Raw genomic sequence first — 27061 nt, 5'->3', positions numbered from 1 at the left:
AACTTCCAACAACTTACCTGGATCAGAAACACGGCAGAAATCGGTGCCGTTTCGGATAAGCTGCTTGAGCACCTCAAGGCTCTCGCAATTTCGCGATCTCCCGCAGCTGCGGGAACCCCGGACTTTAAACTTTCACACGCTGGCTGTGGAACTCCCGACCCGACTGAGGATCACAGGTACGGTACCTGGAGACCCCGGGATGACCCCCAGAGCCGACGGGCAGACAGGACTTCAGGTCAGAATGAAGCGCAGGGGACTTCGGCCCCCTCTCCCAACTATCCTACTGGCTAATGTACAGTCCCTTGAAAACAAAGTGGAGGACTTAAGGGCAAGTGCTTTATCAAAGGGAGCTGAGGGAATGCTCTGTGTTCTGTTTCACAGAGACATGGCTCACCCCCAGCTCCCCAGACTCAGCGGTCCAGCCTGAAGGGTTCTCCATCCACCGCATGGACCGTACCCTGGCATCTGGGAAAGGGAGAGGAGGGGGCGTCTGCCTCATGGTCAACTCTGCGTGGTGTTCCGACGTGGCAGTCCTGTCCAACTCCTGCTCTCCACACCTTGAACATCTGGCGGTGAAATGCCGTCCCTTCTACCTCCCGAGAGAATTCACCTCCGTTATCCTGACCGCGGTCTACATCCCACCCCAGGCAGACGTCCGTCTGGCACTGGAGGAGCTGCAGGCCGTGGTCAACAAACACCAGACGTCTTACCCCGAGGCATTTACCACCATTGCTGGGGACTTCAATAAGGCGAACCTCAAGAAATCACTCCCCAACTTCCACCAACATGTCTCCTGCTGCACCAGAGGACCTAACACCCTCGACCACTGCTACACCACCATCAAGAATGCCTATCGTTCTATCCCTCGCCCTCACTTCGGTAAGTCCGACCATACCGCGGTGCTGCTTCTTCCTGCCTACAAGCAGCAATTAAAGAGCGCACCCCCAGAAGTGAGGACAGCACAGAGCTGGTCGGGGGGGGCAGAAGAACAACTCCAGGACTGTTTGGAGTCTGTAGACTGGGCAATGTTCAAGGACTCGGCAACGGACTTGAACGAATATGCCACAGTCGTTACAGACTTCATAAAGAAATGTGTGGAGGACTGCATCCCTACAAAAACCTTCCGAGTGTTTCCCAATCAGAAACCTTGGATGAACTTTGAGATCCGCACTCTCCTGAAGTTCAGACACAGGGCATTCACCTCCAATGATACAGTGGCCTACATGAAGACCAGATACGACCTTGGTAAGGCCATCAAAAAGGCCAAAAGGGACTTCTGCTCCAAACTGGAGGACGAGACAGATGTTCGGCAGCTGTGGCAGGGTCTGAATGCAATCACCTCCTACAAGTCAAAACCAGGAGGCAGCTCGAATGCCGGTGTAACATCACTCCCTGACTAGCTCAATGCGTTTTACGCACGCTTTGACAGGGAGAATACTGATGTGCCTTCCCGATCCCCCATTCGCTGCGATGGCATTTCAGTCTCAGTCACAGAGGCCGATGTCAGGAAATCCTTCAGAGGGGTGAACCCCCGAAAAGCACCTGGTCCTGATGGTATACCCGGTCGTGTTCTAAAAACCTGTGCGGACCAACTGGCGGGAGTTTTTACGGACATTTTCAACCTTTCACTTCTGAGGTCTGAGGTCCCCACCTGCTTTAAAAGGGCATCAATTATACCGGTGCCCAAGAAGAGTAAGGTGACATGCCTCAATGACTATCGACCAGTGGCACTAACGCCGGTGGTGATGAAGTGCTTTGAGAGGTTGATCATGGAGCAAATCAACTCCTACATCGACAAAAACCTGGACCCACTGCAGTTCGCGTACCGCCACAACAGATCAACGGTGGATGCGATCTCGCTGGCCCTCCACTCTGCACTGGACCACTTGGACAACAAAAACTCATATGTCAGGCTGTTATTCATTGATTACAGCTCGGCATATAACACAATCATCCCCTCCAAACTGGTTACCAAACTCGCAGAACTGGGTCTCTGCGCATCCCTCTGCAACTGGATCCTTGACTTCCTCGTCCACAGACCACAGTCTGTTCGTATTGGTGGAAATGTGTCAGCCTCAATAACAATCAGCACGGGAGCACCTCAAGGCTGCGTGCTCAGCCCCCTGCTGTACTCACTCTATACCCATGACTGCGTAGCGAACCACAGTGCGAACTCCATCATCAAGTTCGCTGACGACACCACTATTGTGGGGCGTATCACTGATGGGGATGAGTCAGAGTACAGAAGAGAGATCGAGCAACTGTCCATATGGTGCCAGCGCAATAACCTGGCCCTCAACACCAGCAAAACCAAGGAACTGATTGTGGACTTTGGAAGGAGTAGGAGGGGGACCCACAGCCCCATTTATATCAACGGGTCGATGGTTGAAAGGGTCAAGAGCTTCAAATTCCTGGGCGTGCACATCTCTGAAGATCTTTCCTGGTCCGAGAACACTAATGCAATCATCAAAAAAGCACATCAGCGCCTCTACTTCCTGAGAAGATTACGGAGAGTCGGATTGTCAAGGAAGACTCTCTCTAACTTCTACAGGTGCACAGTCGAGAGCATGCTGACCGGTTGCATCGTGGCTTGGTTCGGCAATTTGAGCGCCCTGGAGAGGAAAAGACTACAAAAGGTAGTAAACACTGCCCAGTCCATCATCGGCTCTGACCTTCCTTCCATCGAGGGGATTTATCGCAGTCGCTGCCTCAAAAAGGCTGGCAGTATCATCAAAGACCCACACCATCCTGGCCACACACTCATCTCCCTGCTACCTTCAGGTAGAAGGTACAGGAGCCTGAAGACTGCAACAACCAGGTTCAGGAATAGCTACTTCCCCTCAGCCATCAGGCTATTAAACCTGGCTCGGACAAAACTCTGATTATTAGCAACCACTTTCTGTTATTTGTACTATCAGTTTATTTATTCATGTGTGTATATATTTATATCATGGTATATGGACACATTTATCTGTTTTGTAGTAAATGCCTACTATTTTCTGTGTGCTTAAGCAAAGCAAGAATTTCATTGTCCTATACAGGGACACATGACAATAAACTCACTTGAACTTGAATCCTTTTGACAACTGTCAAAACTCTGTTTCGGTTTTGCCAGTTGTTTCAGTTTTTCTGGCTGTCCTTTAGGGATTTCACCATGTCTCTGGCATTTGAAACTTTTTAAAAGCTTTGTAAAGCTTTTTAAAAGTTTTTTTCTTGCTCTAAATGTTATTCCCTTTATCTCCTTATCATGTACACTGTACACTGTGAATGGCTCGATTGTAATCATGTATTGTCCTTCCGCTGACTGGTTAGCACACAACAAATGCTTTTCACTGTACCTCGGTACACGTGGCAGTAAACTAAATTGAACTGAACTAAATTAAAATGAAACAACTGTTACAAAATTAAAATCAACTTTTAAATGAATGAGTAGGAAGTCACTGCAGATGCTGGTTTACATTGAGGATAGACACAAAATGCTGGCGTAACTCAGCGGGTCAGGCAGCATATCCGGAGAAAAAAAATAGGTGACATTTCAGATCGAGACCCTTCTTCAGACTGAAGAATGAGGTTGTGGTAGCAAGCAGGACATCTGAGCAGATTTACCATTTTAAAGGCTGGGGAATCTCAGCCAGATCCAACTGCTGGAGACCATGAAGAGTCAGAAGTTATTAGTAGAATTAGGCCATTCGGCCCCATCGAGTCTACTCCACCATTCAATCATGGCTGATCTCTGTCTCCTAACCCCGTTCTCATGCCTTCTCCCCATAACCCTTGACACAAATTTGTCTATCTCTGCCTTAAAAATGTCCACTTACTTGGCCTCCAGAGCTCTCTGAGGCAGTGAGTTCCACAGATTCACCACCCTCTGACTAAGGAAGTTCCTCACCACCACCTTTCTTAAAGAGCGCCCTTTAATTCTGAGGCTATGACATCTGGTCCTAGACTCTCCCACCAGTGGAAACATCCTTTCCACATCAACTCTATGCCTTTCATTATTCTGTAAGTTTCAATGAGTTTCCCACCCCCCCTAAACATTCTAAACTCCAGCGAGGCTCAGTGCTGTCAAACGCTCATCATATGCTAACCCACTCATTCCTGGAATCATTCTTGTAAACCTCCTCTGGACCATCTCTAGGGCCAGTACATTCTTCCCAAATGTGCTCCAGTACTCCGGCACCTTATAGAGCCTCAGCGTTACATCGCTGTTTCTGTATTCTGGCCCTCTTGATATAAGGTCTAGCTACCTAAATGGTGTCAGAGCTCAACCAGGTCATCCAGCACCTTGAGTTTATGAGGCCCAAAAGCAAAGCAGAATGTATCCTGAAGAAACAATCCCTTTTGGCCTGGTTGGAATTCATCCCTCACTTAACCTATTAGTTTCATGATGCTGGATTAGAAATGTATTCATTTGCATCATAGACACATGATGTTGAACGTCATACCAAATATGCATTGACGGTGCCTAAGTAGAGATGGATTAAGGCTTCGAGTTTTTAGGAGTAAACTAGACTAAGTGGGACCCGTTGGGTCCCAGTATCACACAGGAGGGCTGGTCACCAACGCAATATTCCACCTCTCCACCAATTCCAATACTGCTCGCCAGTGGGGAGGGGGGGGGCGGCTGTCTGTTGCGCTAGTGTGGGTGTTGCGGGCTGAAGGTACTGGTTTCCAGAGGGCTAGTATAGACATTGTGCGCCGTATGGATGCCTGTGCAGGCATCCAACTATTGCAACGATTTTAAAAGCCAAGCCAAGGCAAACAATTGGGCTGCAGCTACCCGACAGCCAAAATTCATTTTGTGAACACAAACTTGTTAAAAAAAAGGCGAGGCAAACAATTGGGCTGCAGACGCCGACAACCAAAATTCATTTTGTGAACACAAACTTGTTAAAAAAGGCGAGGCAAACAATTGGGCTGCAGACACCCGACAACCAAAATTTATTTTGTGAACACAAACTTGTTAAAAAAAAAGGCGAGGCAAACAATTGGGCTGCAGACAGCCGACAACCAAAATTCATTTTGTGAACACAAACTTGTTAAAAAAAGGCGAGGCAAACAATTGGCCTGCAGACACCCGACAACCAAAATTCATTTTGTGAACACAAACTTGATAAAAAGGGCTGCAGCCACTTTACAGCCGCATCGAGGGGACTCACTGTGGAGTAGACGTGCGTTCAGTGTTATTCGCAGCTCAGAGAGCCGTGACCTTCTCGCTTCCTGGTCTGGCAGAGACTGAATGAGGCACGACACTTCCTGGTTTTATAGTCCCTCCCCCTGCCGCCAGCGGGGGCAGCAGAAAGAATGGGGAATTTTGTAAAAACATTAATATCTCTCATTTTTCATCGACGGAAAAAATCCTCCCCACTCATACGGCGGAGGGGGGCTCTGAGCAAGGTGGCCAAAAATGACAGCCGTAGGTGGTGGCGTTATCTCGGAAATCGCAGCACAGTCGGCCAAAAGCGGTCAAGATCAGAGATTTAGTAATATAGATATCGCCAGCAACCTGTCCTGGACCAGCCATTACAAAGCAATGGCCAAGAAAGCACACCAACGTCTCTACCTCCTTACGAGGCTTAGGAAGTTAGGAATGTCCCCAACAACTCTCACCAACTTCTACAGATGCGCCGCAGAAAGCATTTTATTGGGATGCATCACAACATGGTTTGGGAGCAGCTCCATCCAAGAGCGTAAAAAGATTGCTGAATTGTGGACGCAACCCAGACCATCAGGCAAACCAATCCTCCCTTCCATTGACTCCATCTACACTTCATGATGCAAGACCACCAGCATGATCAAGGACCAGTCTCACCCTGGACACTCCCTCTGAAGACTGGAGCCTGAAGACTGCAACGACCAGGTTCAGGAATAGCTGCATCCCCACAGCCATCAAGCTATTAAACTCGGCTCGGACAAACTCTGAACATTAATAGCCCATAATCTGTTTATTAGCATTTTATCAGTTTATTTATTAATGTGTGTATATATTTATACAATGGTATATGGACACACTGATCTGTTCTGTATTCGTGCCTACTATGTTCTGGTGTGCTAAAGCAAAGCAAGAATTTCATTGTCCTATCAGGGACACATGACAATAAACTCTCTTGAACTTGAACTCTTGAGCTCTTCTTCCCGCTCCCATCAGACAAGAAGTACAGAAGTGTGAAAACGCACACCTCTAGATTCAGGGACAGTTTCTTCCCAGCTGTTATCAGGCAACTGAACCATCCTACCACCAACTACAGAGTGGTCCTACCTCCCATCAATCTCGTTGGAGACCGCCAGACTATCTCTGCAGGACTTTATCTTGCACTAAACATTATTCCCATTATCCTGTATGTGTACACTGTGGATGGCTCAATTGTAATCATGTACAGTCTTTCCACTGATTGGATAGCACGCAACAAAAAAGCTTTTCACTGTACCTCAGTACACGTGACAATAAACGTATTAACTAACTAATTAACTATGTTAAACTAATCTCTGTCTGCTCGTGATCCATACCCCACCATTTTCTTCATGTTCATGCAAATCTTGTTTTTGTCTTGTGTAGGAAAAAATTGCAAATGCTAGTTTAAACCGAAGATGGACACAAAAAGCTGGAGTAACTTAGCGGGTCAGACAGCATCACTGGAGAAAGGGAACAGGTGACGTTTCGGGTCTTGACTCTTCTTCAGACTGGAGTCTGCAGAAGGGACACGACCCAAAACGTCACTGTAGATTGGTTATTGCATGTGAACCAATCAGAGTAGTGTAGTACCACTAACTCCACCGTACTATATTAACACCCATTTCCTATGTTACGTTAGTTATACCAGCGGTAGCAATGAGCTAACAACCTGCTGTACTGCTCTATTATACCTTGTGATTAAAGATGATTTAAACTCCAGACCTGTGTCTGTTAAGTCATTTACATGGTGTCAGTCAGTGCGAAGTGACCCACTGTGTCCATATATCGGGTTTTATTTGCCTTTTATCAGTTTTTATTTGTATTACCATGGCTCACTCGTGCCGCAAGCCAGCACAGCTCATCTTTGACTTGGACATCGGAGAACGATGGAGGCTCTTCGAAATCGGCTACGAACACTATATCAACATCGTCCATCGAAATGACCCGGATGAAGTCAAATCTTTGCTTCTACGAAACCTAGCAGGATGAGAGCGCAGACCTTCCACTTCGCGCAAGCCGTTCTTGATGATAACGGTCATGTAGTCGTACCAGCTGAGACCGTGCGTAACCTCAATGTCCTGCTGCGTAAATTCCGCGAACGGTGTGACCTACCATCTAACCGCATCTTGGAAAGACCCAGTTCTTCGCACGACAACAGCTTCCCAATGAACTTGTTGATCGATTTATTTGTGATTTAAAATATATGACTCAGCGATGCTGCTTCGGGAATATGTCTAACGAGTTAATACAATAGACAATAGATAATAGACAATAGGTGCAGGAGTAGGGCATTCGGCCCTTCGAGCCAACACCGCCATTCAATATGATCATGGCTGATCATCCCCAATCAGTACCCCGTTCCTGCCTTCTCCCCATATCCCCTGACTCCGCTATTTTTAAGAGCCCTATCTACCTCTCTCTTGAAAGCATCCAGAGAACCTGCCTCCACCGCCCTCTGAGGCAGAGAATTCCACAGACTCACCACTCTCTGTGAGAAAAAGTTTCCTCGTCTCCGTTCTAAATGGCTTACTCCTTATTCTTAAACTGTGGCCCCTGGTTCTGGTCTCCCCCAACATCGGGAACATGCGTGTCTAAGCCCTTAACAATCTTATATGTTTCAATGAGATATCCTCTCATCCTTCTAAACTCCAGAGTGTACAAGCCCAGCTGCTCCATTCTCTCAGCATATGACTGTCCCGCCATCCCGGGAATTAACCTTGTAAACCTACGCTGCACTCCCTCAATAGCAAGAATGTCCTTCCTCAAATTAGGGGACCAAAACTGCACACAATACTCCAGGTGTGGTCTCACTATGGCTCTACAACTGCAGAAGGACCTCTTTGCTCCTATATTTGATTCCTCTTGTTAGAAAATACGAGACAAACTTGTCAGTGGCATGACTGATCAAAAGCTAAAGACTGAGCTACTACGGAATGCTGACCTAACCCTAGAACAAGCTGTGCATGCCTGCCGCACGTCCGAGATTGTGGCCCCACTGAGCGACCAGTTTGACTCTCAGAAAAAGAGTATAAACCTGACAGGCTTCAATAAACGAGCCACACCGACACCCAACAGGAGATTTATGAATGAACCTCCGCAAATGGCTAATCGATGATTTATGAATGAACCGTCGCAAAGGTGTCCGAACTGTAAAGGGCCGGTCCCACGAGCATGCGACTCCATGCGGCAAGCGCGACCTAACGTGGTCGCTTGAGCCGTACGGCCTCGCGGGGCCGGTCCCACTTCGATCGCTGGAGCCGTATGGAGTTGTGGGGAGCTGGTCCCGACATCGCGCGGTGCTCCGAAAAACTGACCGTGTTCAAAAATTCCGCGCGGCAACGGCCTGCCGGCCCGCAGCCGCCTTGACGCCGTACGCACCGCCTCGACGGGCGTGCGCAGCGTCTCGACGCCGTACGCAGTGTCTTGACGCCGTACGTCACGCGCAAACTTCCCGCGGACTTCGCTCGAACTTCACGTCACTCACTCGACCTCCGCGCGGCCCCCGCTTCCGGTTTGGTCGCGCTTGCCGCATGCTGGTTCATGCTCGTGGGACAGGCCCTTAACTATTTCCACAACAAGGGACGGATGTTCTGTCCAGCAAACGGCAAGCCATGCAACTATTGCAAGAAGATGAACCATTTCGCCGTTTGCTGCATGTCCCGTGGGAACCGCAATCCTAGCTCGGCGTCTATTCTGCACCTGCTGCAACAAGTCCAAACATTTTCAGACTCCCAGGACCAGCTCGAAGCTGACCACGAGGATGATCCAATTAGCTCTGAAGAGTCTACCGTTCACACCCTCCTCCACACAGCTGGTAAGCTTTTGGATCCCTCTGTGTCCATGCAAATTGATAACAAGCCTGTGAAGGCCAAATTGGATACCGGGACGTGCGTGAACGTAATGTCCCTGAAGGTCTACAACAAGATAAGAAATAATGAGACCTTGACTAGAGACGGCCTTAGATGCTTATGGGGGGGGGGAGGTCCTACACCTCTTGAAAGAACTAGCTTTAAATGTGTATAGGAAAATACCACAAGAAATCTGACTTTCTATATCCTAAGATCGGACTCTGTGACTTTACTGGGCATTCATGCGTGCCAGGACCTTGGGCTAGTCTCTTTCGATCACTCCGTCCACAAGTTACTTATATCTGAGGACCCGATTCAAAACTACCCTGACCTCTTCGACAACAAGCTGGGCAAGCTTCCTGTTACTTATAAAATCGCCGTTGACCCCACCGTTGACCCAGCTGTCCGTGCTCCCCACCGCGTGCCACATGCCATGCGTGACAGAATCGAGACTTAACTTAGAAATATGGTTTCCATGGGTGTACTGGCTGAGGTCAGTGACCCCACGGACTGGGTCTCCACCATGGTTGTCACTTCTTCTTTCGTGTGGTGTGCACAGCCTAAAGTTGTAGGACAACTTGTTCTATCAGATTTTCGTCGAGTTGATTGCATTAGTCGAAACAGGGCGGACCAAGTGAAGGTTGCAATATTGGCCTGGGATGTCCAAGTACGTACGTGACAGAATGGCATCCTGCCCCATTTGCAACAGCTTGGCACCTCACCAACAGAAGCAGCCTCTAGTGCAACAACCTCCTCCAGCACTACCTTGGACATCCGTTGCAGCGGACCTTTTCGAATGGCACGGCAAACACTACCTAGTCCTAGTCGACTCGTACTCCAACTGGTTCGAACTTGACTTGCTACCCACCATCACATCCGAGATGGTTATACAAAAGCTTCAGAGACATTTTTCCATATTCGGCGCACTAGTGCGCCTGCAAACTGACAACGGAAGACAATTCACCAGCCAAGCTTTTAAACACTTTGCCAGTCGATGGAACTTCCACCATGTCACAAGCAGCCCTGAGTACCCCAAATCCAACAGCCTCGCTGAACTTGCTGTCAGGAGTGCAAAACGATTAATGGAACGTTCTCACCTTGCTAAGTCTGAGGTCTACCTCGACCTCCTGAACCTGAGAAACATTTCCAGGTACGGGGTCCTGGGCTCTCCTGCTCAACGGCTGATGTCTTGTACAACACGGCCTCCACTGCCCGTTGCCCAGCAACAGCTGAAGCCACAAGTGTTTAAACCCGCTGCGGTCCAGAAGCGCATTCAGGAGAGACACGATATTCAGAAACGCTCATATGATAAGTCCAGCAGACCACTAAAACCGCTGATACAAGGTCAAGTGGTCCGATTTTAAACTGCTGTGGGACATACCCGTCTGGGTTTTGTTGAAGGCCCATCCAAGGAACCCCGTTCCTACCTTGTCAACGCCGATGGTGTCCTGTACCGGCGCAGCCGTCAACATCTCCTGCTCGTGAACGAACCTCGACCAGTTCCTACCGGCCCATATGCACCACCTTTGCCATTTAAGCCTTCTGCTGCCCCTGTTCTCCCCGGTCCCAGCATGCCATCTCCGACTCAGTTGGTTACCCCGTCCACCTACGTTAACACTCCCGCATGCTCACCCCTCCGGTCTCCGCACGTGTCGCCGGCTGCTATATCTTTTTCTGGTTCCCCGCCTCCCAGCCCCGCTAACTTTTCTGATGGGGAGGGAGAAGGGTTTGTCCGTACGCATTTGGGTCACATCACTGTAGTACCACTAACTCCACCTTATTATACACTTTATATTAACACCCATTTCCTATGTTATGTTAGTTATACCAGCGGTAGCAATGAGCTAGCAACCTGCTGTAATGCTATATTATACCTTGTGATTAAAGATGATTTAAACTCCAGACCTGTATCTGTTAAGTCATTTACAGTCACCTATTCCCATTCCCAGTCTGACCTGCTGAGTTGCTCCAGTTTTTTGTGTCTATCTTTGTTTTTGTCTTTGTTGTTTGTTAGCCCATTGTTTTATGATAGAATTGATGCTAGCGGTAGTGTTTTTTTCATTCAGCGAGTCGTGAACCTGGACCTTATGTTTGAGACGACAAGGCCTGGAATAGTTGAAACTGTTTACATCCAGCATGATGGCAAGGCCAATTTCCATTTTAAGATGACTCTTCCTATTGATGTGGTCATATTAGTTAACCCAGATGATTCGTGGACAAAGTAAGTACCATTTTAAATATTAAATGTCTGAATTTGTGTAGTACCTGGTCAATAGTACTTTGGTAAAATTGACAGATTTGCTTCATTATACTTTGGAATAGTACAGCACGGAAACGGCACTACGGCCCACAATGTCTGTGTTGAACGTGATGCCATGTTAAACTAATCTCTCTGCCTTCATTTAATGCATATCCCTTCATTCTCTTCATATTCATGTGCCTATCTAAAATTTAACTTCCGTATCTGCCACCGACACTCCCCCTGGCACCACATTGCCAGGCGCTTACCACCCTCTGTGTAAACAAAAGAAAACTTGCCCCACACATCTCTTTTAAGCTTTCTCCCTCTAACCTTAAGGTTATACCCTGTACATTTCCATCCTGGGAAGAAGGTTCTGACTATCTACTCTTTTTATGCTCTTCACCTTCTCCAAAGCCTCCACTTCCTTCCAGAAATGGGATGGGCAGAACTGCACACAATACTCCAAATGAGCCCTAAACAAAGTCTTATAAAGTTGCAACATGACATCCTGACTGTAGTGGCAGATTATTATATCGTTTAAGGAATTTTTTCCTCTGGCCGCTAAGATTGAACACGATGGGTAAGGAGATAGAAGGTAGACAAAAATGCTGGAGAAACTCAGCGGGTGAGGCAGCATCTATGGAGAGAAGGAAATAGGCAACATTTTGGACCGAAGCCCTTCTTAGAAACATAGAAACACAGAAAATAGGTGCAGGAGTAGGCCATTCGGCCCTTCGAGCCTGCACCGCCATTCAATATGATCATGGCTGATCATCCAACCCAGTATCCCGTACCTGCCTTCTCTCCATACCCCCTGATCCCCTTAGCCACAAGGGCCACTTCTAACTCCCTCTTAAATATAGCCAATGAACTGGCCTCAACTACCTTCTGTGGCAGAGCAATGTGAGGGTGGGAAGAAGAAAGGAAGAGGAGGAGCCAATGGGCTGAGGGAGAGCTGAGAAGGGGAGGAGAAAGTAAGAACTACCTGAAATTAGAGAAGTCAATGATCATACCGCTGGGGTGCAAACTGCCCAAGCGAAATATGAGGTGCTGCTCCTCCAATTTACGGTGGGCCTTATTCTGGCAATGGAGGAGGCCGAGGACAGAAAGCTCGGATTTGGAATGGGAGGGGGAGTTGAAGTGCTGAGCCACCGGGAGATCAGGTTGGTTATTGTGAACTGAGCGGAGATGTTCGGCGAAGCGATCGCCAAGCCTACACTTGGTCTCACCGATGGAAACTAACTGACATCTAGAGCAGCGAATGCAATAGATGAGGTTGGAGGAGGTGCAGGTGAACCTCTGCCTCACCTGGAACAACTGCTTGGGTCGTTGAATGGAGTCAAGGGGGGAGGTAAAGCGACAAGTGTAGCATTTCTTGCGGTTGCAAGGGAAGGTGCCCGGAGAGGGGTGGTTCAGGTGGGAAGGGACGAATTGACCAGGGAATAAGGAGATAGCCTCGTTACGCATGGGAGCTCCCCACGAGACATTCAAAGCCGTCCAATGATAAATCTTCCAAACACACTCTTGATTAATAATTTATTTATTGTCGTAGTAAAAACAGTGAGATATTCATCCAAACTTTGTTCTTGTTTATGTACATTTTAATCTTACTCGTAGTCAAACTCCATTGTCAAACTCGTGCATGGTGGAACTCCGGCATGATAGAACGTCGAAAGCTGTGCCTTCCCCCATGCTTCCTCCGAACTAAACTAACTTGCGCGTCTGCGTGAAAAATCCCAGCCACAAACACACCTCCAACTACGTAATAAATCCCACCCACATAATTACAGGCAGATAAAATTTAAAGGTAAATGATTATAATTATAACATACAGAGTTAAAATAAATGGCTACCACACTGACTCTTATATTCAGTGGCATGCACAATTAAGGCATGCATACCATACCTTTCTTTATACCATTCCGTCTACTTGTGTTGTCACATTCAGGTAGCTATAGACTTTTAGACTTTAGACTATAGACTATATAGATTTTTAATTTCCTGGCAATGAAGATGCACCCCCAGTCTGAGTTGCTAAATTTTGAAAAAAGGCTGGAGGGACAAAGGATTTCCCACGCTCAAAAAAAAAAGGAAAGAAACTAACAATTCAATTTGCCCAAGGCTTCCAGATCCCCTCCATTCTGAATAACTGAATGGGTGGGGGGTGGGGGGTGACGGCAGGTGGAGCGATGGTGGGACAAACGGGAGCACACCGGCACAAGTTGAATCAGTTGTGATCTTATTGAATGACAATACTAATTCAAGGGGCCAATTGAGGTTACTCGTGCTGACACAGGAGTAAGCTCCACCTCCCATTGTCCTGTTATCCATTGACCGCTGACCCGCTCCGCTCTATGATCTTTGCTCTTGAGCTGGTCCCCTCACTGTCTCCGAGCCAGGTCAAAAATAGGGATAACGAAAATTTCAAAACTAATACCAACTGCTTGTGTGAGCGTCTGTTGACAAGGCAGCAGCATTCTTATTCTCTCTGTTCGTCTCACTTGACTGGCAACCGCCACACACCTCCAAAACATGTCCCCATGCAAATTTATATTGAAAGACACAGACCGGGCAGTGGCTGCGCAGTGTCACCCAGCGCAGCAAGTGAGGCCATGTCCTGCGCCCGTCGGCAGTCGGAATTTAAGGATTTGCGGGAAGCGGCTGACATGAGCGAGGCTGGCGAGCGGCAGGAGAGGTGCTCAGACAGAGAGCACTGCCAGATGTGAGCGGGGAACTGAGGCCAGTTGTCCATGATGTCCGGATCCTAATGCTCAGCGCTTCGTGTTTCGGAGTTGGCTAATGTTATTGATTTGTAATTAGCATGATTTGTAAGTAATTAACAAAGCCTTAATTTATTCATTCTGAATATCCAGGGAGATGGATAAATTAATATTAAAATGAATGCAAGGTGTCAGACTGTCACAACATACAGCCCCGATAACCCATTATTTCCTTGCGAGGCCCGGGATTAGCTGCAGTTCCCTGGTCGCCTGCCCCGGGACTGGCTGTAATGTCCAGGTTGTCTGCGAGCCCCGGGTCTAGCTTCAGTTGCCAGGTCGCCTGCCCCGGGACTGGCTGTAGTGCCCAGATCGCCTGCGAGCCCCGGATCTAGCTGCTGTTTCGCTGTCCGGTCCCGGTGGCCGCTCGCAGCCACCCGAGCTCCCAAGTGAGTTGCTGGCATGATCCCCAGCCCCCTCCTTCTCAACGCTCCTGCCCTCCCCGCAACGTTACCCCTAGTGGCCAGGCCAGAATCCCCACACACTGTGGAAGTAACTCTTCCCCCCCCGCCCCCCAGCGGTGCTGTCCTTTTACAACCGCTGTACTGAGGGACAGCCAAGTCTATCTTTCTTGGTTAACAATCTAACCTTCAGCCTCCCAAGACGCAAGTAAATTTTTCGGGCCTTATTTTAGGGTAAAAAATAGCGTCTTCATTGCCGGGAAATACAGTAAATAACGTTGACGGGTAGTAAAGTTGCTGGTAGACAAAAGTGCTGGAGAAACTCAGCGGGCGCTGCAGCATCTATGGAGCGACGGAAATAGGCAACGTTTTGGGCCGAAACTCTTCTTCAGAAGTTGCTGCCCAAGTTTGCTTGGTTTTATTTTGAGGCACTTACTGGATTCTTTATATCTTCCATTGAAACATAACATATCTAGTCATAGAGTCATACAGTGCAGAAACAGGCCCTTTGGCCCAACTTGCCCATGCCGGCCAACATGCCCCATCCGCACTAGTCTCACCTGCCTACATTTGGTCCATAACCCACAAAAACCTATCCTATCCATGTACCTATCTAAATGCTTCTTAAATGTTGCGATAATACCTGCCTCTACCACCTCCTCTTCCATACACCCACCACACTTTGTGGAAAAAATATAATGTGATTACATGGAACTAGTGTGAAATGGTAATCGATGGTTGATGTGACATAGGGTCTGCATCCGTGATGTTTCTTTAAAAAAATTAAAGAAAAATCATTTAACCTGATTCCACAGTCGATATTAATTCTCATGAAAAATAGTGAAATAAAAATGTACTCAAAAAATTATAAATTATAAACTAAAATTTTGCATTACACAAGTAAGGGTAATTTATGTTGCCTTATTTAATTTCAAAACCATAATTTATCGGTTTGAGTGGTGAAATTGAAGCAGGCGATAGATTGCATACAAATAAGAGAATTTAAATCCTTCCATTATTATTTGAGGAAAAAGCCATGGGAAAAGTTGAGTGGTCCAAGAAAAATCTGTCTTTACAATAAAATTCTGCCTTGCATTGCATTTTAATCACAAATTTTTTTTTCCACAGACTACAGGATCAGATTGTCGAATCAATTTCTTCACAGCTGACTGATATGGACAAATGTATTCAAAGATATGCGAAAGGAGAGACTGTTCCAATTCCACAGCCATTTCACTTTGAATTGCCAGATCAACCTTCTCTAACCACAGTAATATATCCTGCTGGAATCCCTGAAGAAGAAGTGGAGCCACAGCGAAAAGTATGGTCAGGGGATGGGTTCTTTTAATTTGTTCAGATTATCCATGCATCATGAAATGGTCAAGCTAGCAATTTGATTTTTAACAGCGCTTTATGAAATGATCATAGAGTCATCCAGCGTGAAAACAGGCCCTTCGGCCCAACTTGCCCACACCGGCCAACATAGCTCAGCTACACTAGTCCCAGCTGCCTGCATTTGCCCCATATCCCTCTAAACCTGTTCTATCCATGTACCCGTCTGTTTCTTAAACGTTGGGATAGCCCCTGCCTCAACTACCTCCTCGGGCAGCTTGTTCCACACACCCACCACCCTTTGTGTGAAAAGGTTACCCCTCTTGTGGTTAAACTAGCAATTTTGTTTTCGATTTAATCCTTTTTACCCTTTCAAATGTGTTTGAATTGGCTATTAATCGGAAAGCCATTGTAAGATATTACGGTCTTCTACAATAAATCCCCTGGTATTCTGACTGTTAAGTGATTTGTTGCCTAGTCCTAGTAAAAAGGCAGATTTTTAAATTAATTACTAAGCTGCTGCTAATTTTGGCTTTTGTGCTCCACATTGGGTGTTTTGAGTTTGTTTCAGTTATATAGGGTTTTAAATACTCTGTATAGTATAGTCTCCTTATTCAAGGAAGTTTTGGAGAAGTTCTAGGTTTGGAGAAGTTCGGAGCGACACACTGGTGCAGCGGTAGAGTTGCTGTCTTGCAGCGCCAGAGACCCGGGTGCGATCCTGCCTATGGGTGCTTGTCTGTACAGAGTTTGTACCTACGTGGGTTTTCTCCGGGACCTCCGGTTTCCTCCCACACTCCAAAGATGTACAGGTTTGTAGGTTAATTGGCTTTGTATAATTGTAAATTGTCCCAAGTGTGTGTAGGATGGTGTAGGTGTGCAAGGATTGCTGGTCAGTGAGGCCGGCCTGTATTCACTGTATCTCAAACCTGAATGAAGTTGCTGGACTGATACGAGGAATCGCTGGGTTGTCTTATGTGGAAAAGCTGATCAGGGTAGATATGAGTGCTGGAGTTTAGAAGAATGTAAGGAGACTTGATTGAAACATACCTGTCCCTGTTCAACCTTGACAGCTTGGATGTGGTGAATATGTTTGTCTTTGTAGGAAAACCTACACAGTCTAGGGTACTGTATAAAAATAAGGGGTCAGAGATTGATAGATTCTTGGTTATGGGGAGAAGGCAGGAGAATGGGGTTGAGCGGGAATGGTAGATCAGCATGATTGAATGTTGTAGTATGATGGGCCGAATGGCCTAATCCTGCTCCTATAATTTATGGATTTATGAACATTTTTTAAAAGGTAATCCAGGCCAATTATTAAAATGCTTGTACTTCCTTGATGTTTGCAGGAGATACATGAGGAACTTGGTCTCGATGATAAGCCCTACCTTCGCCGTTCTATGTCCTATAATTTTCCAAATGATGAGTTACTGAATAAATATCTGAGAAACATACACCAGTACATCGTTCCTCCGGATACTGAAGACCTCAAGGTGCGCATCTAAAATTTATAGTATTAGGCCGTTTTTGTAAAATAAAATTGCCGTACATTAAATATCCTCGTAACTCCAAATATCGTTAAGCTGCATCAACAGATTGAAAACCACTGGGTACTATCACTTTAAATTTTAAACTGACATATGCGATCTTTATCTTGAATAGATTTACCTGGTTCATGGATCGTATACCTATCACCACTATGCTCAGGATGAGATGAATGATGTTGGTTGGGGCTGTGCATATCGTGCTTTACAAACCATCACCTCCTGGTACAAATATCAAGGGTACATCACCATACCTATACCAAACCATGAGGAGATCCAAAAGGTATGAACATTTCTTTGAAAGGCATTATTTTTCATTTTTGTCTGAACGTGGCATTTATTAATCAGCAAGCCCTGTTAAATGCTCATATTTTTAGTTTAGTGATACAGGGTGGAACAGGCCCTTCTGTCCACCAAGTCTGTGCCGACCAATGATCCCCGTATGCTAGCATTGTCCTCCACACTAGGGACAATTTACAATCTTTACCGAAGCCTATTAACCTACAGACATGTGATTGGACTCTATCTTGCGCTAAACATTATTCCCTTAACTCTATTTACTGTGGATGGCTCGATTTTATTCATGTTTTGTCTTTCCACTGACCGATTAGCACGCAACAGAAGCTTTTCACTGTACATCAGTACATGTAATAATAAACTAAGTTAAACTAAACTAAAATGATTGCTTGGATTAATATTTACTTAATCCCAGATAGTCTTATTAATTATTTTCTTTAGTAATTTTTAATACAAGGGGGCATCTTTGTTTCTCTTTTCACTGAATCTCCATGCTTGCCAAATCTTTTTTTGCAATGGCAGAATCAATCAGATCTAATGTCCCTATAAGGACACAAAGTGCTCGAGTAACTAAGTAGATGATAGACATGGACAGGTGACGTTTCACAGAGTGCTGGAGTAACTCAGCGGGTCAGACAGCATCTGTGGAGAACATGGATAGGTGACGTTTCACAGAGTGCTGGAGTAACTCAGTGGGTCAGACAGCATCTCTGGAGAACATGGATAGGTGACGTTTCACAGAGTGCTGGAGTAACTCAGCGGGTCAGACAGCATCTCTGGAGAACATGGATGGGAGACGTTTCGGGTCGAGACCCTTCTTCAGATACCTAAACCTGCAGCACTGCCATCGTTTGATGGTTCATGTTATGAGAAATCAGTAAAAAGCTTTTTGCTGTACCTTGGTACACATGACAATAAATAAACTACTAAGACATGCCATTATTAAAACGATATGTAACAGTTTCCCTGTTAAGTTTGAAATCATAAGCAACGCTGCATGTCTCCCTTTTTAAACATATCTCTTTCAAAAATTGCATTGATGTAAATTATTTACATTTTTGTATTTTCAGAGATTGGTAACAGCTGGAGATAAGTCTCCTGACTTTGTGGGATCATCAGACTGGATTGGATCTGTTGAGCTACAGTCAGTTTTAAATACAATGAACATTACATCGAAGATCTTAAACATTGCGTAAGGAAAATAAGCAAGTAAAATCTTAGAAATACTTAGATGTGGACTTATCTAAATTGCTCTGTTTTAACGTTCCATAATGGGCTTGTCTTATCTTTCCAACAACGCCTAATGACCTCAATGCTCATAAGTTCATAGTTTATAGGAGCAGAATTAAGCCATTCGTCCCACCAAGTCTACTCTGCCATTCAATCGTGGCTTATCTGTCTTTCCCTCTCAAACCCATTCTCCCGCCTTCTCCACATAACCCTTGACACCTGATCCTATCTATCCATGAGAGGGAGAAAATACTACATCAACTCTGGTAGACCCTAATATCATTTTAAACACTGCAGTTAGATCTTGTAACCCTGAGGAAATATATCTGAAGTTTATGAAACCTGTCCTCGTATTACAATCTTTCCTGCAGTGGTATTTTAGTTATTCTGAACGATAGCACTTAAGAATATAATGTATTCTTCCTGAATTTTAGTACCAAAAATACAGTACTTCAGAGCACCCTGACAAATAATATGTTGAATTGTTGTTTATTATATATTATCATATGTGTATTGTGTTTATAAGCCTATTATGCTGCCACGTCAAAATCTCAGTATAAGTTTAAGGTGTGGGGAAAAGATTTAATAGGAACCCGAGGAACAACCTTTTTACACAAAGGGGTGGTGGGTGTAAGGAACGAGCTGACAGATGAAGTAGTTGAGGCAGGTACTATCAAAACATCTTAATGTGGTGGGGACTGGCAGGAGTCCAGCCAAAAACTAGTTGGACACAAATTGTGTGCTCTAGACGTGTTTATTCTTCTGCATACAGCTCCCTACTCCTCAGCTGACACAAGCGTTGCCTGGCCTTAAATAACAACTCAGATACCGACCCTGTGATTCGCGCCTCCCCCACCAAGACGCCACCCTCTAGAGCCGATGGTTCGTCGTGACCTTGGGTTGCTTTCAGGTGCCGCTACATGGACCCCCCCCCAGAACCAGAGGCACCGAACCACACAGGACATCGCACGAGGCGGCCCGAAAGCGTAGATACAATCCCGCGCCCCGGGGGCTTGCTTGGTTCGGAAGAATCACCGGGAGCTTGGGACAGGGAGGTTGAGCCACATGGATTGGTTCGCTCAGGTTCAAGTGGGCCGGTTTCAAACGGGCCACAGACACCATTTCAAGCCGACCTCCTATGTCCAAATCAAATGTAGTAGGCCCGTGGCGCAGCACGCGAAAGGGACCTTCATACGGGCACTGCAAGGCTGACTTGTGGGAGTCACGGCAAAGAAAAACGTACGGGCAGCCCATCAGTGGCAGTGGCACATGGGAAGGGGCCACTCCATGACGCGACGTTGGGATGGGAGATAGGGTGCCGACCCTCTCCCGCAAGCGGATCAGCACCGATGACGGGGGTTCCAGGGACCCATCAGCAGCCGGGACAAACTCTCCGGGGACGGTGAGCGGAGCACCATATACCAACTCCGCGTAGGACGGTGACAGATCCTCCTTGGGGGCCGTCCGAATCCCCAACAGGAACCACGGCAACTCGGCCATCCACCCAGGGCCTATGAGACGAGCCTTCAGGGCGGCCTTCAGACAGTGGTGGAACTGCGCCACCAACCCATTTGATTGGGGATGGTACGCTGTGGTGGAGCTGCGTTCCCAACAGGCGGGCCATGGCGGACCACAGTTCAGATGTAAACTGGGCGCCCCGGTCGGATGTGATGTGCAGTGGAACGTCAAAGCGGGCAATCCAGGCTGCTACGATGGCACGAGCACACGATTGCGTTGAAGTGTCCATGAGCGGGATGGCCTCCGGCCACCGCGTAAAACGGTCGACCACCGTAAGCAGGTGTGAGACCCCTTGGGACGGTGGCAGCGGCCGCACGATGTCCACGTATATGTGATCGAACCGCCGGCGTAGCACTGAGCATTCTTGAACGGGCGCATGGACCTGTCTATGCATCTTTGATGTCTGGCACGGGATGCACGCCCTGGCCCAGCGAGCGACCTGCTTCCGAAGTCTGTGCCACATAAACCTTGCGGCCACCATAGTGACCATGACCCGGATGGATGGGTGGGCCAGCCCATGGATCACCTCAAACACGCGACGGGGCCAGGCCACCGGAACAATAGGCCTCACAGAGGATGGAACCCGAGGGACCCGACGGCACATCCTCAAGCACCAAGCCAGAGATCGCGGTGCGGTACGCCGGCACCTCATCGTCTGCCAGCTGGGCCGCCGCCAAGTCTGAGTAATCTATCCCCGAGGCCGTGTTAAGCAAGGCTGCTATTGCCGGATGGGACAAAGCATCCGCCACGAGGTTGCTTTTCCCAGCGATGTGCCGGACATCCGTTGTATATTCCGAAATAGCCGCCAGCTGGCGCTGCAAACAGGCGGACCAAGGATCTGAAACGCAAATGTGAGGGACTTGTGGTCCGTGAAGGCTATGAAGGAACGGCCATTGAGGAAGTACCGGATGTTCCGCACTGCGAGGTGTAAGGCAAGCAACTCCCGGTCGAAAGAGCTGTAGCGCTGCTCAGCAACCCTCAGGTGGCGGCTAAAGAAGGCGAGAGGCCGCCAACGGCCGTTAACGGACTGTTCCAATACGCCGCAGAGTCCGAGGCATCCACGGTAAGGGCTGTGGGGGCGTCGGCCGACGGATGCACGAGCATAGTCGCCCGAGCCAAGGCCTCCTTGCCCCGTTCAAACTCCGCCATGGCGACAGCATCCCATTGTATCTGCCGCTGCTTGCCCGTCAGCAACTGAAAAAGCGGCCGCAAAAGTTCAGCAGCCGCTGGAACGAACCGGTGGTAAAATATGACCATCCCTACGAACTCCTGGAGGCCACGTATTGTAGCAGGCCGCGGGAACTGGCGGATTGCTTCAACCCTGTCCGGCAGAGGCACTGCTCCGTGCCGTGTCACCCGATGCCGCAGGAAGTTGATGGCCCGAAGGCCGTATTGACGCTTGCCAGGGTTAATTACGAGGCCATGATCACTGAGGCGCTGGAAGAGTAGACGCAGGTAGGCGCAGTGTTCCTCACATGAACGACTTGCTACTGCAAAAAAAAAAAATGGCTGTTGTTGGTGGCGGTAACTGCTTTGAAAGGCTGCACTGCAAAAAAAATGGCTGTTGTTGGTGGCAGTAACTGCTTTGAAAGGCTGTACTGCAAAAAAAATGGCTGTTGTTGGTGGCGGTAACTGCTTTGAAAGGCTGCACTGCAAAAAAAAGGCCGTTGTTGGTGGTGGTAACTGCTTTGAAAGGCTGCACTGCAAAAAAAATAAAAGGCTGTTGGTGGTGGTGGTAACTGCTTTGAAAGGATGCACTGCAAAAAAAATGGCTGTTGTAGGTGGTAGTAACTGCTTTGAAAGCCTGCACTGCAAAAAAAAAAGGCTTTTGTTGGTGGTTGTCACTGCTTTGAAAGGCTGCTGCACTGCAACAAAAAAAAAATGGCTGTTTTTGGTGGTGGTAACTGCTTTGAAAGGCTGCACTGCAAAAAAAAAATGGCTGTTGTTGGTGGTGGTAATTGTTTTGAAAGGCTGCACGGCAAAAAAATAAAATGACTGTTGTTGGTGGAAACTTGACAACTTCCTGTTTGCACTGAATATTGATTTTAGATAAAACTCTACCACTTACGGCTGTGATTTTTGGCCACTTTACTCAGTTTCTCGCCACTCATCAGGTGCAGAGGATTCTTCCCATCAATGAAAAACAAAAGTGTTATTAATGTTTTAAAAAATGTTGAGAATCTCTCTACTGTCAATCACGCCATGAAGGCCATGCCCCTTCCAGTTGGAGGGGGAGGAATTATAAAACCCGTAAGTGTGGGTGTGGCTCAGTCTCTGCAAGATGGGGAAGAGAGAGGTCACGACTCTTCTGAATCAACTGAACACACTGAATGTCTACTGAACTGTGAGTGTGGTGTTTTGTGTGGTTTTATGGTGGTTTCATCCTGCTTGAAATGGTATGAAACTGCATTTGAATGTGGTGGCCTTGCACCCTGCTTGAATTGAAATGAAACTGCTCTTGAGTTCGGTGGCCCTGCACCCTGCTTGAATTGAAATGAAACTGCTCTTGAGTTCGGTGGCCCTGCACCCTGCTTGAAGTGGTATGAAACTGCACTTGAATTCGGTGGCCTTGCAGCCTGCTTGAAATGGTCGGAAACTGCACTTGAATTTGGTGGCCTTGCAGCCTGCTTGAAATGGTCGGAAACTGCACTTGAATTCGGTGGCTTTGCACCCTGCTTGAAGTGGTATGAAACTGCAATTGAATTTGGTGGCCTTGCACCCTGCTTGAAGTGGTAGGAAACTGCACTTGAATTTGGTGGCCTTGCACCCTGCTTGAAATGGTAGGAAACTGCATTTGAATTTGGTTGCCTTGCATCCTGCTTGAAATGGAATTTCAAGGAATAGCCATGAGTCAACTGCTAGTCCACCAGCCGTTAGTGAGCTGCCAGCACATCAGGCTGGAGTGACTGAGTTGCCACCCCAAGGATCCATTTGGCCCACAAAGTCCATACTAACCAGTCCCTTCAGTCCACAGTACCCATAGTAGCGCTCCAGAAAGCCCCCCCCCCCCCCCACTGACCACCAATATTGGAATTGGTGGAGAGGTGGAATATTGCGTTGGTGGACCAGCCCTCGCGTGTGAACATGGGACCCAACGGGTCCCACTTAGTCTAGTCTTTTTAAAAGCATTTAACCTTTCACTTGCCTTTAGGAAGGTGATGAGGAGTTTCCTTAGTCAGAGGGTGGTGAATCTGTGGAATTCTTTGCCACAGACGGCTGTGGACAGCGTCAATACATATTTTTAAGGTGGAGATTGACAGATTCTTGATTCGTACTGGTATCATTGATTATGGGGAGAAGGCAGGAGAATGGGGTTGAGAGGGAAAGCTAGATCAGCCATGATTGAATGGCAGAGAAGGCTTGATGGGCTGAATGGCCTTATTCTACTCAATGAGCTGATTTATCGGGCTCGGAACTAGATTTTTTATCCCTCTATTTATGGGGCAGTATGAGGCGACATAAGGAGTATTTTGTTCAGTTTTGGTCACCCTGCGTAATAGGAAGGATGTTGTCAAGCTGGATCCAGCTTGAAGTGGTATGAAACTGCACTTGAATTCGGTGGCCTTGCACCCTGCTTGAAATGGTAAGAACATGGATTTTAATTTGGAATTTCAAGGAATAGTCATGAGTCAACTGCCAGTCCACCAGCCGTGAGTGAGCTGCCAGCAACCCACCCAAGCCAGCATTTGCAGTAAGTAGTGCCTTTCAACTTCAAGCCAAAGCACCCAAGCCAGCATTTGCAGTAAGTAATGCCTTTCAACTTCAAGCCAAAGCACCCAAGCCACCATTTGCAGTAAGTAGTGCCTTTCAACTTCAAGCCAAAGCACCCAAGCCACCATTTGCAGTAAGTAGTGCCTTTCAACTGCACGCCAAAGCACCCAAACAACCATTTGCAGGCAGTGCCTTTTTACTTCAAGCAAACCATATTTTCATTTTCAAACCACATTAAGGGCTCACAGTTGTGTAGACATTTGTTCAGTGTTATTCAGAGCTCAGTGAGACGTGACCCTTGGCTTCATCCATCATGCAGAGACTGAGTGAGGCACACCACTTCCTGGTTTTATAGTCCCTCCCCCTCCCTCCAGCAGGGGCAGCAGAGAGAATGGTGAATTTTTAAAAAACATTAATATCTCTCTGATTTGTCACAGATGGAAAAAATCCTCCGCACCCGTAAGGCGGAGGGGGGCTCTGAGCGAGGTGGTCAAAAATGACGGCCGTAGGTGGCGGCGTTCTGTCGGAAATCGCAGCACAATGGGCCAAAAGCGGTCAAGATCAGAGTTTTAGTAATATATATGTATAGATATAGAGATATATATATATATAGAGATATATATATATATAGAGATATATATAGAAATATATATATTATATCTATATATATATTTAATAGATATATAGGATAGATAGATATAGATATATATATAGAGAGATATATATATATATATAGATTATATATAGATAGATTATAGAGATATATATAGATAGAGATATATTGATATATAGATATAGATATATAAGATATATAAGATATATAGAGAGATAGATATATATAGAGAGAGAGATATATAGATAGATATATAGATATATAGATAGAGATATAGATATATATATATATAGATAATGATATAATATATATATATAGTAGAGATATATAGATAGATATATATATAGATATAATATATATATATATAGATATATATATATATATATATATATATATAGAGAATTATATATATATATATATCTAGAGATATATATATAATATATATATGCTAGATATATATATATATATATATAGAGATATATATATATCTATATATCATATATATATATTATATATAATGAGATATAGAGTATATTATATATATATCTATATATATATATATATATATATAGAGAGAGAGATATATATATATATAGAGAGATATATAGATATAGATATAGATATAGATATAGATATAGATATAGATATATATATATATATCTATATCTATATCTATATCTATATATATATATATATATATATCGATATAGATATATAGATATAGATATAGATATATATATATAGATATATAGATATATAGATAGATATATATATAGATATATATAGATATAGATATAGATATATATATAGATATATATATATAGATATATAGATATATATATATACACACACACACACACACACATATATATATATAAATATATCTATTATATATTAAAACTGTGGTGTGTGTGTGTTTCTGTGTGATTCGGCCTTTGATTCCCTGCTACACCAGCACTCCGTCATTAAACTCCGTCATTTTTTCCATGTCGCTAGCTCATTCACTTTTACATTCAATTTTGCACTCCTCAAAACATTTTTTTCTTTTTTTTATGTACCCATTTTTTAATAAATTCCTCCGCCCCCCCCCCCCCACTCATTTTGTCGCCTCCTGCTGGCCAGCGACCATAACGGCTGCTGACTCCCGCCTCTGCCTCAAAAACGGCGCCATTTTTCCCTGCCGCTGGTGCACGGCCCGGCTTTGTCACGCTGCCTCAAGCCAAACATCGCATCTTCAACCGCTGCTTTTCCAGTAGTGGGGGAACAGCCAGCGCGAGTGTGTGTGTGTGTGTGATCAATGGCCCTGTTAAGGTGCTGCAAATAACATCTTAATTCGTCCTTTGTCAGTACATATGTCAATTAAATACTCTTGACTCAACAAAGAAATTTACCTTTTACAGGGATGGTAGTAAGTTTGGTGAGCATTCCAGAACGCTTGTTGAGCATTTCGAAATGCAAGGAACTCCAATTATGGCCGGTAAGTTTGTTAGTTCACCATGACATTTTCCTTCAAGCTTGAACTATTAATTCTGCATAAATATGCTTAAATTGTATAACAGGAGAGAACTAGAGGGCATACAGTGTCCTCTAGATTATTTATTTATTTGATTCTGTACTCCACAATTTAGACAATAGATAATAGGTGCAGGAGTAGGCCATTAGGCCCTTCAAGCCAGCACCGCCATTCAATGTGATCATGGCTGATCATCCACAATCAGTATCCCGTTCCTGCCTTCTCCCCATATCACTTGGCTCTGCTATCTTTAAGAACTTTATCTAGCTCTCTCTTGAAAGTATCCAGAGAACCGGTCTCCACCGCTCTCTGAGGCAGAAAATTCCACAGACTCACAACTGTGTGAAAAAGTGTTTCCTCATTTCTGTTCTAAATGGCTTATCCCTTATTCTTAGGGGTATCCTTATACTGTGGCCCCTGATTCTGGACTCCCCTAACATCAGGAACATGTATCCTGCCTCTAGTGTGTCCGAACCCTTAATAATCTGATATGTTTCAATAAGATCCACTCTCATCCTTGTAAATTCCAAAGTATACTAGCCCAGCCGCTCCATTCTCTCAGCATATATCAGTCCCGCCATCCCGGGAATTAACCATGTGAACCTACGCTGCAATCCCTCAATAGCAATGTCCTTCCTCAAATTTGGAGAACAAAACTGCACACAATATTCCAGGTGTGGTCTCACTAGTGCCCTGTACAACTGCAGAAGGACCTCTTTGCGCCAATACTTACACTTGTTATGAAGGCCAACATGATATTCGCTTTCTTCATTGCCTTCTGTACCTGCATGCTTACTTTCATTGACTGATGAACAAGGACCCCCAATATCATGTGCTCTAATTTTACTTCGGAGTCACGTGAGTG

At 45.9% G+C, this 27061-nt stretch overlaps 1 protein-coding gene across 2 annotated transcripts in view; it reads left to right on the top strand.

Moving 5' to 3' along the window:
- The window catches only part of ufsp2 (UFM1 specific peptidase 2), a 52821-nt gene that overhangs the window by 8826 nt on the left and 16934 nt on the right, over positions 1-27061 (top strand). For both annotated transcript variants that reach the window (XM_033018563.1, XM_033018562.1), the window contains exons 5-10: positions 11088-11242; positions 15570-15762; positions 17120-17263; positions 17433-17597; positions 18682-18803; positions 26084-26160. In XM_033018563.1, coding sequence (XP_032874454.1) covers positions 11088-11242; positions 15570-15762; positions 17120-17263; positions 17433-17597; positions 18682-18803; positions 26084-26160 — 856 coding nt within the window. The remainder of the gene's footprint in view (positions 1-11087; positions 11243-15569; positions 15763-17119; positions 17264-17432; positions 17598-18681; positions 18804-26083; positions 26161-27061) is intronic.

The sequence above is a fragment of the Amblyraja radiata genome, chromosome 3, assembly GCF_010909765.2.
Source record: "Amblyraja radiata isolate CabotCenter1 chromosome 3, sAmbRad1.1.pri, whole genome shotgun sequence".
Classification (NCBI taxonomy): domain Eukaryota; kingdom Metazoa; phylum Chordata; class Chondrichthyes; order Rajiformes; family Rajidae; genus Amblyraja; species Amblyraja radiata.
This window is presented reverse-complemented; position numbering and strand designations above follow the sequence as displayed.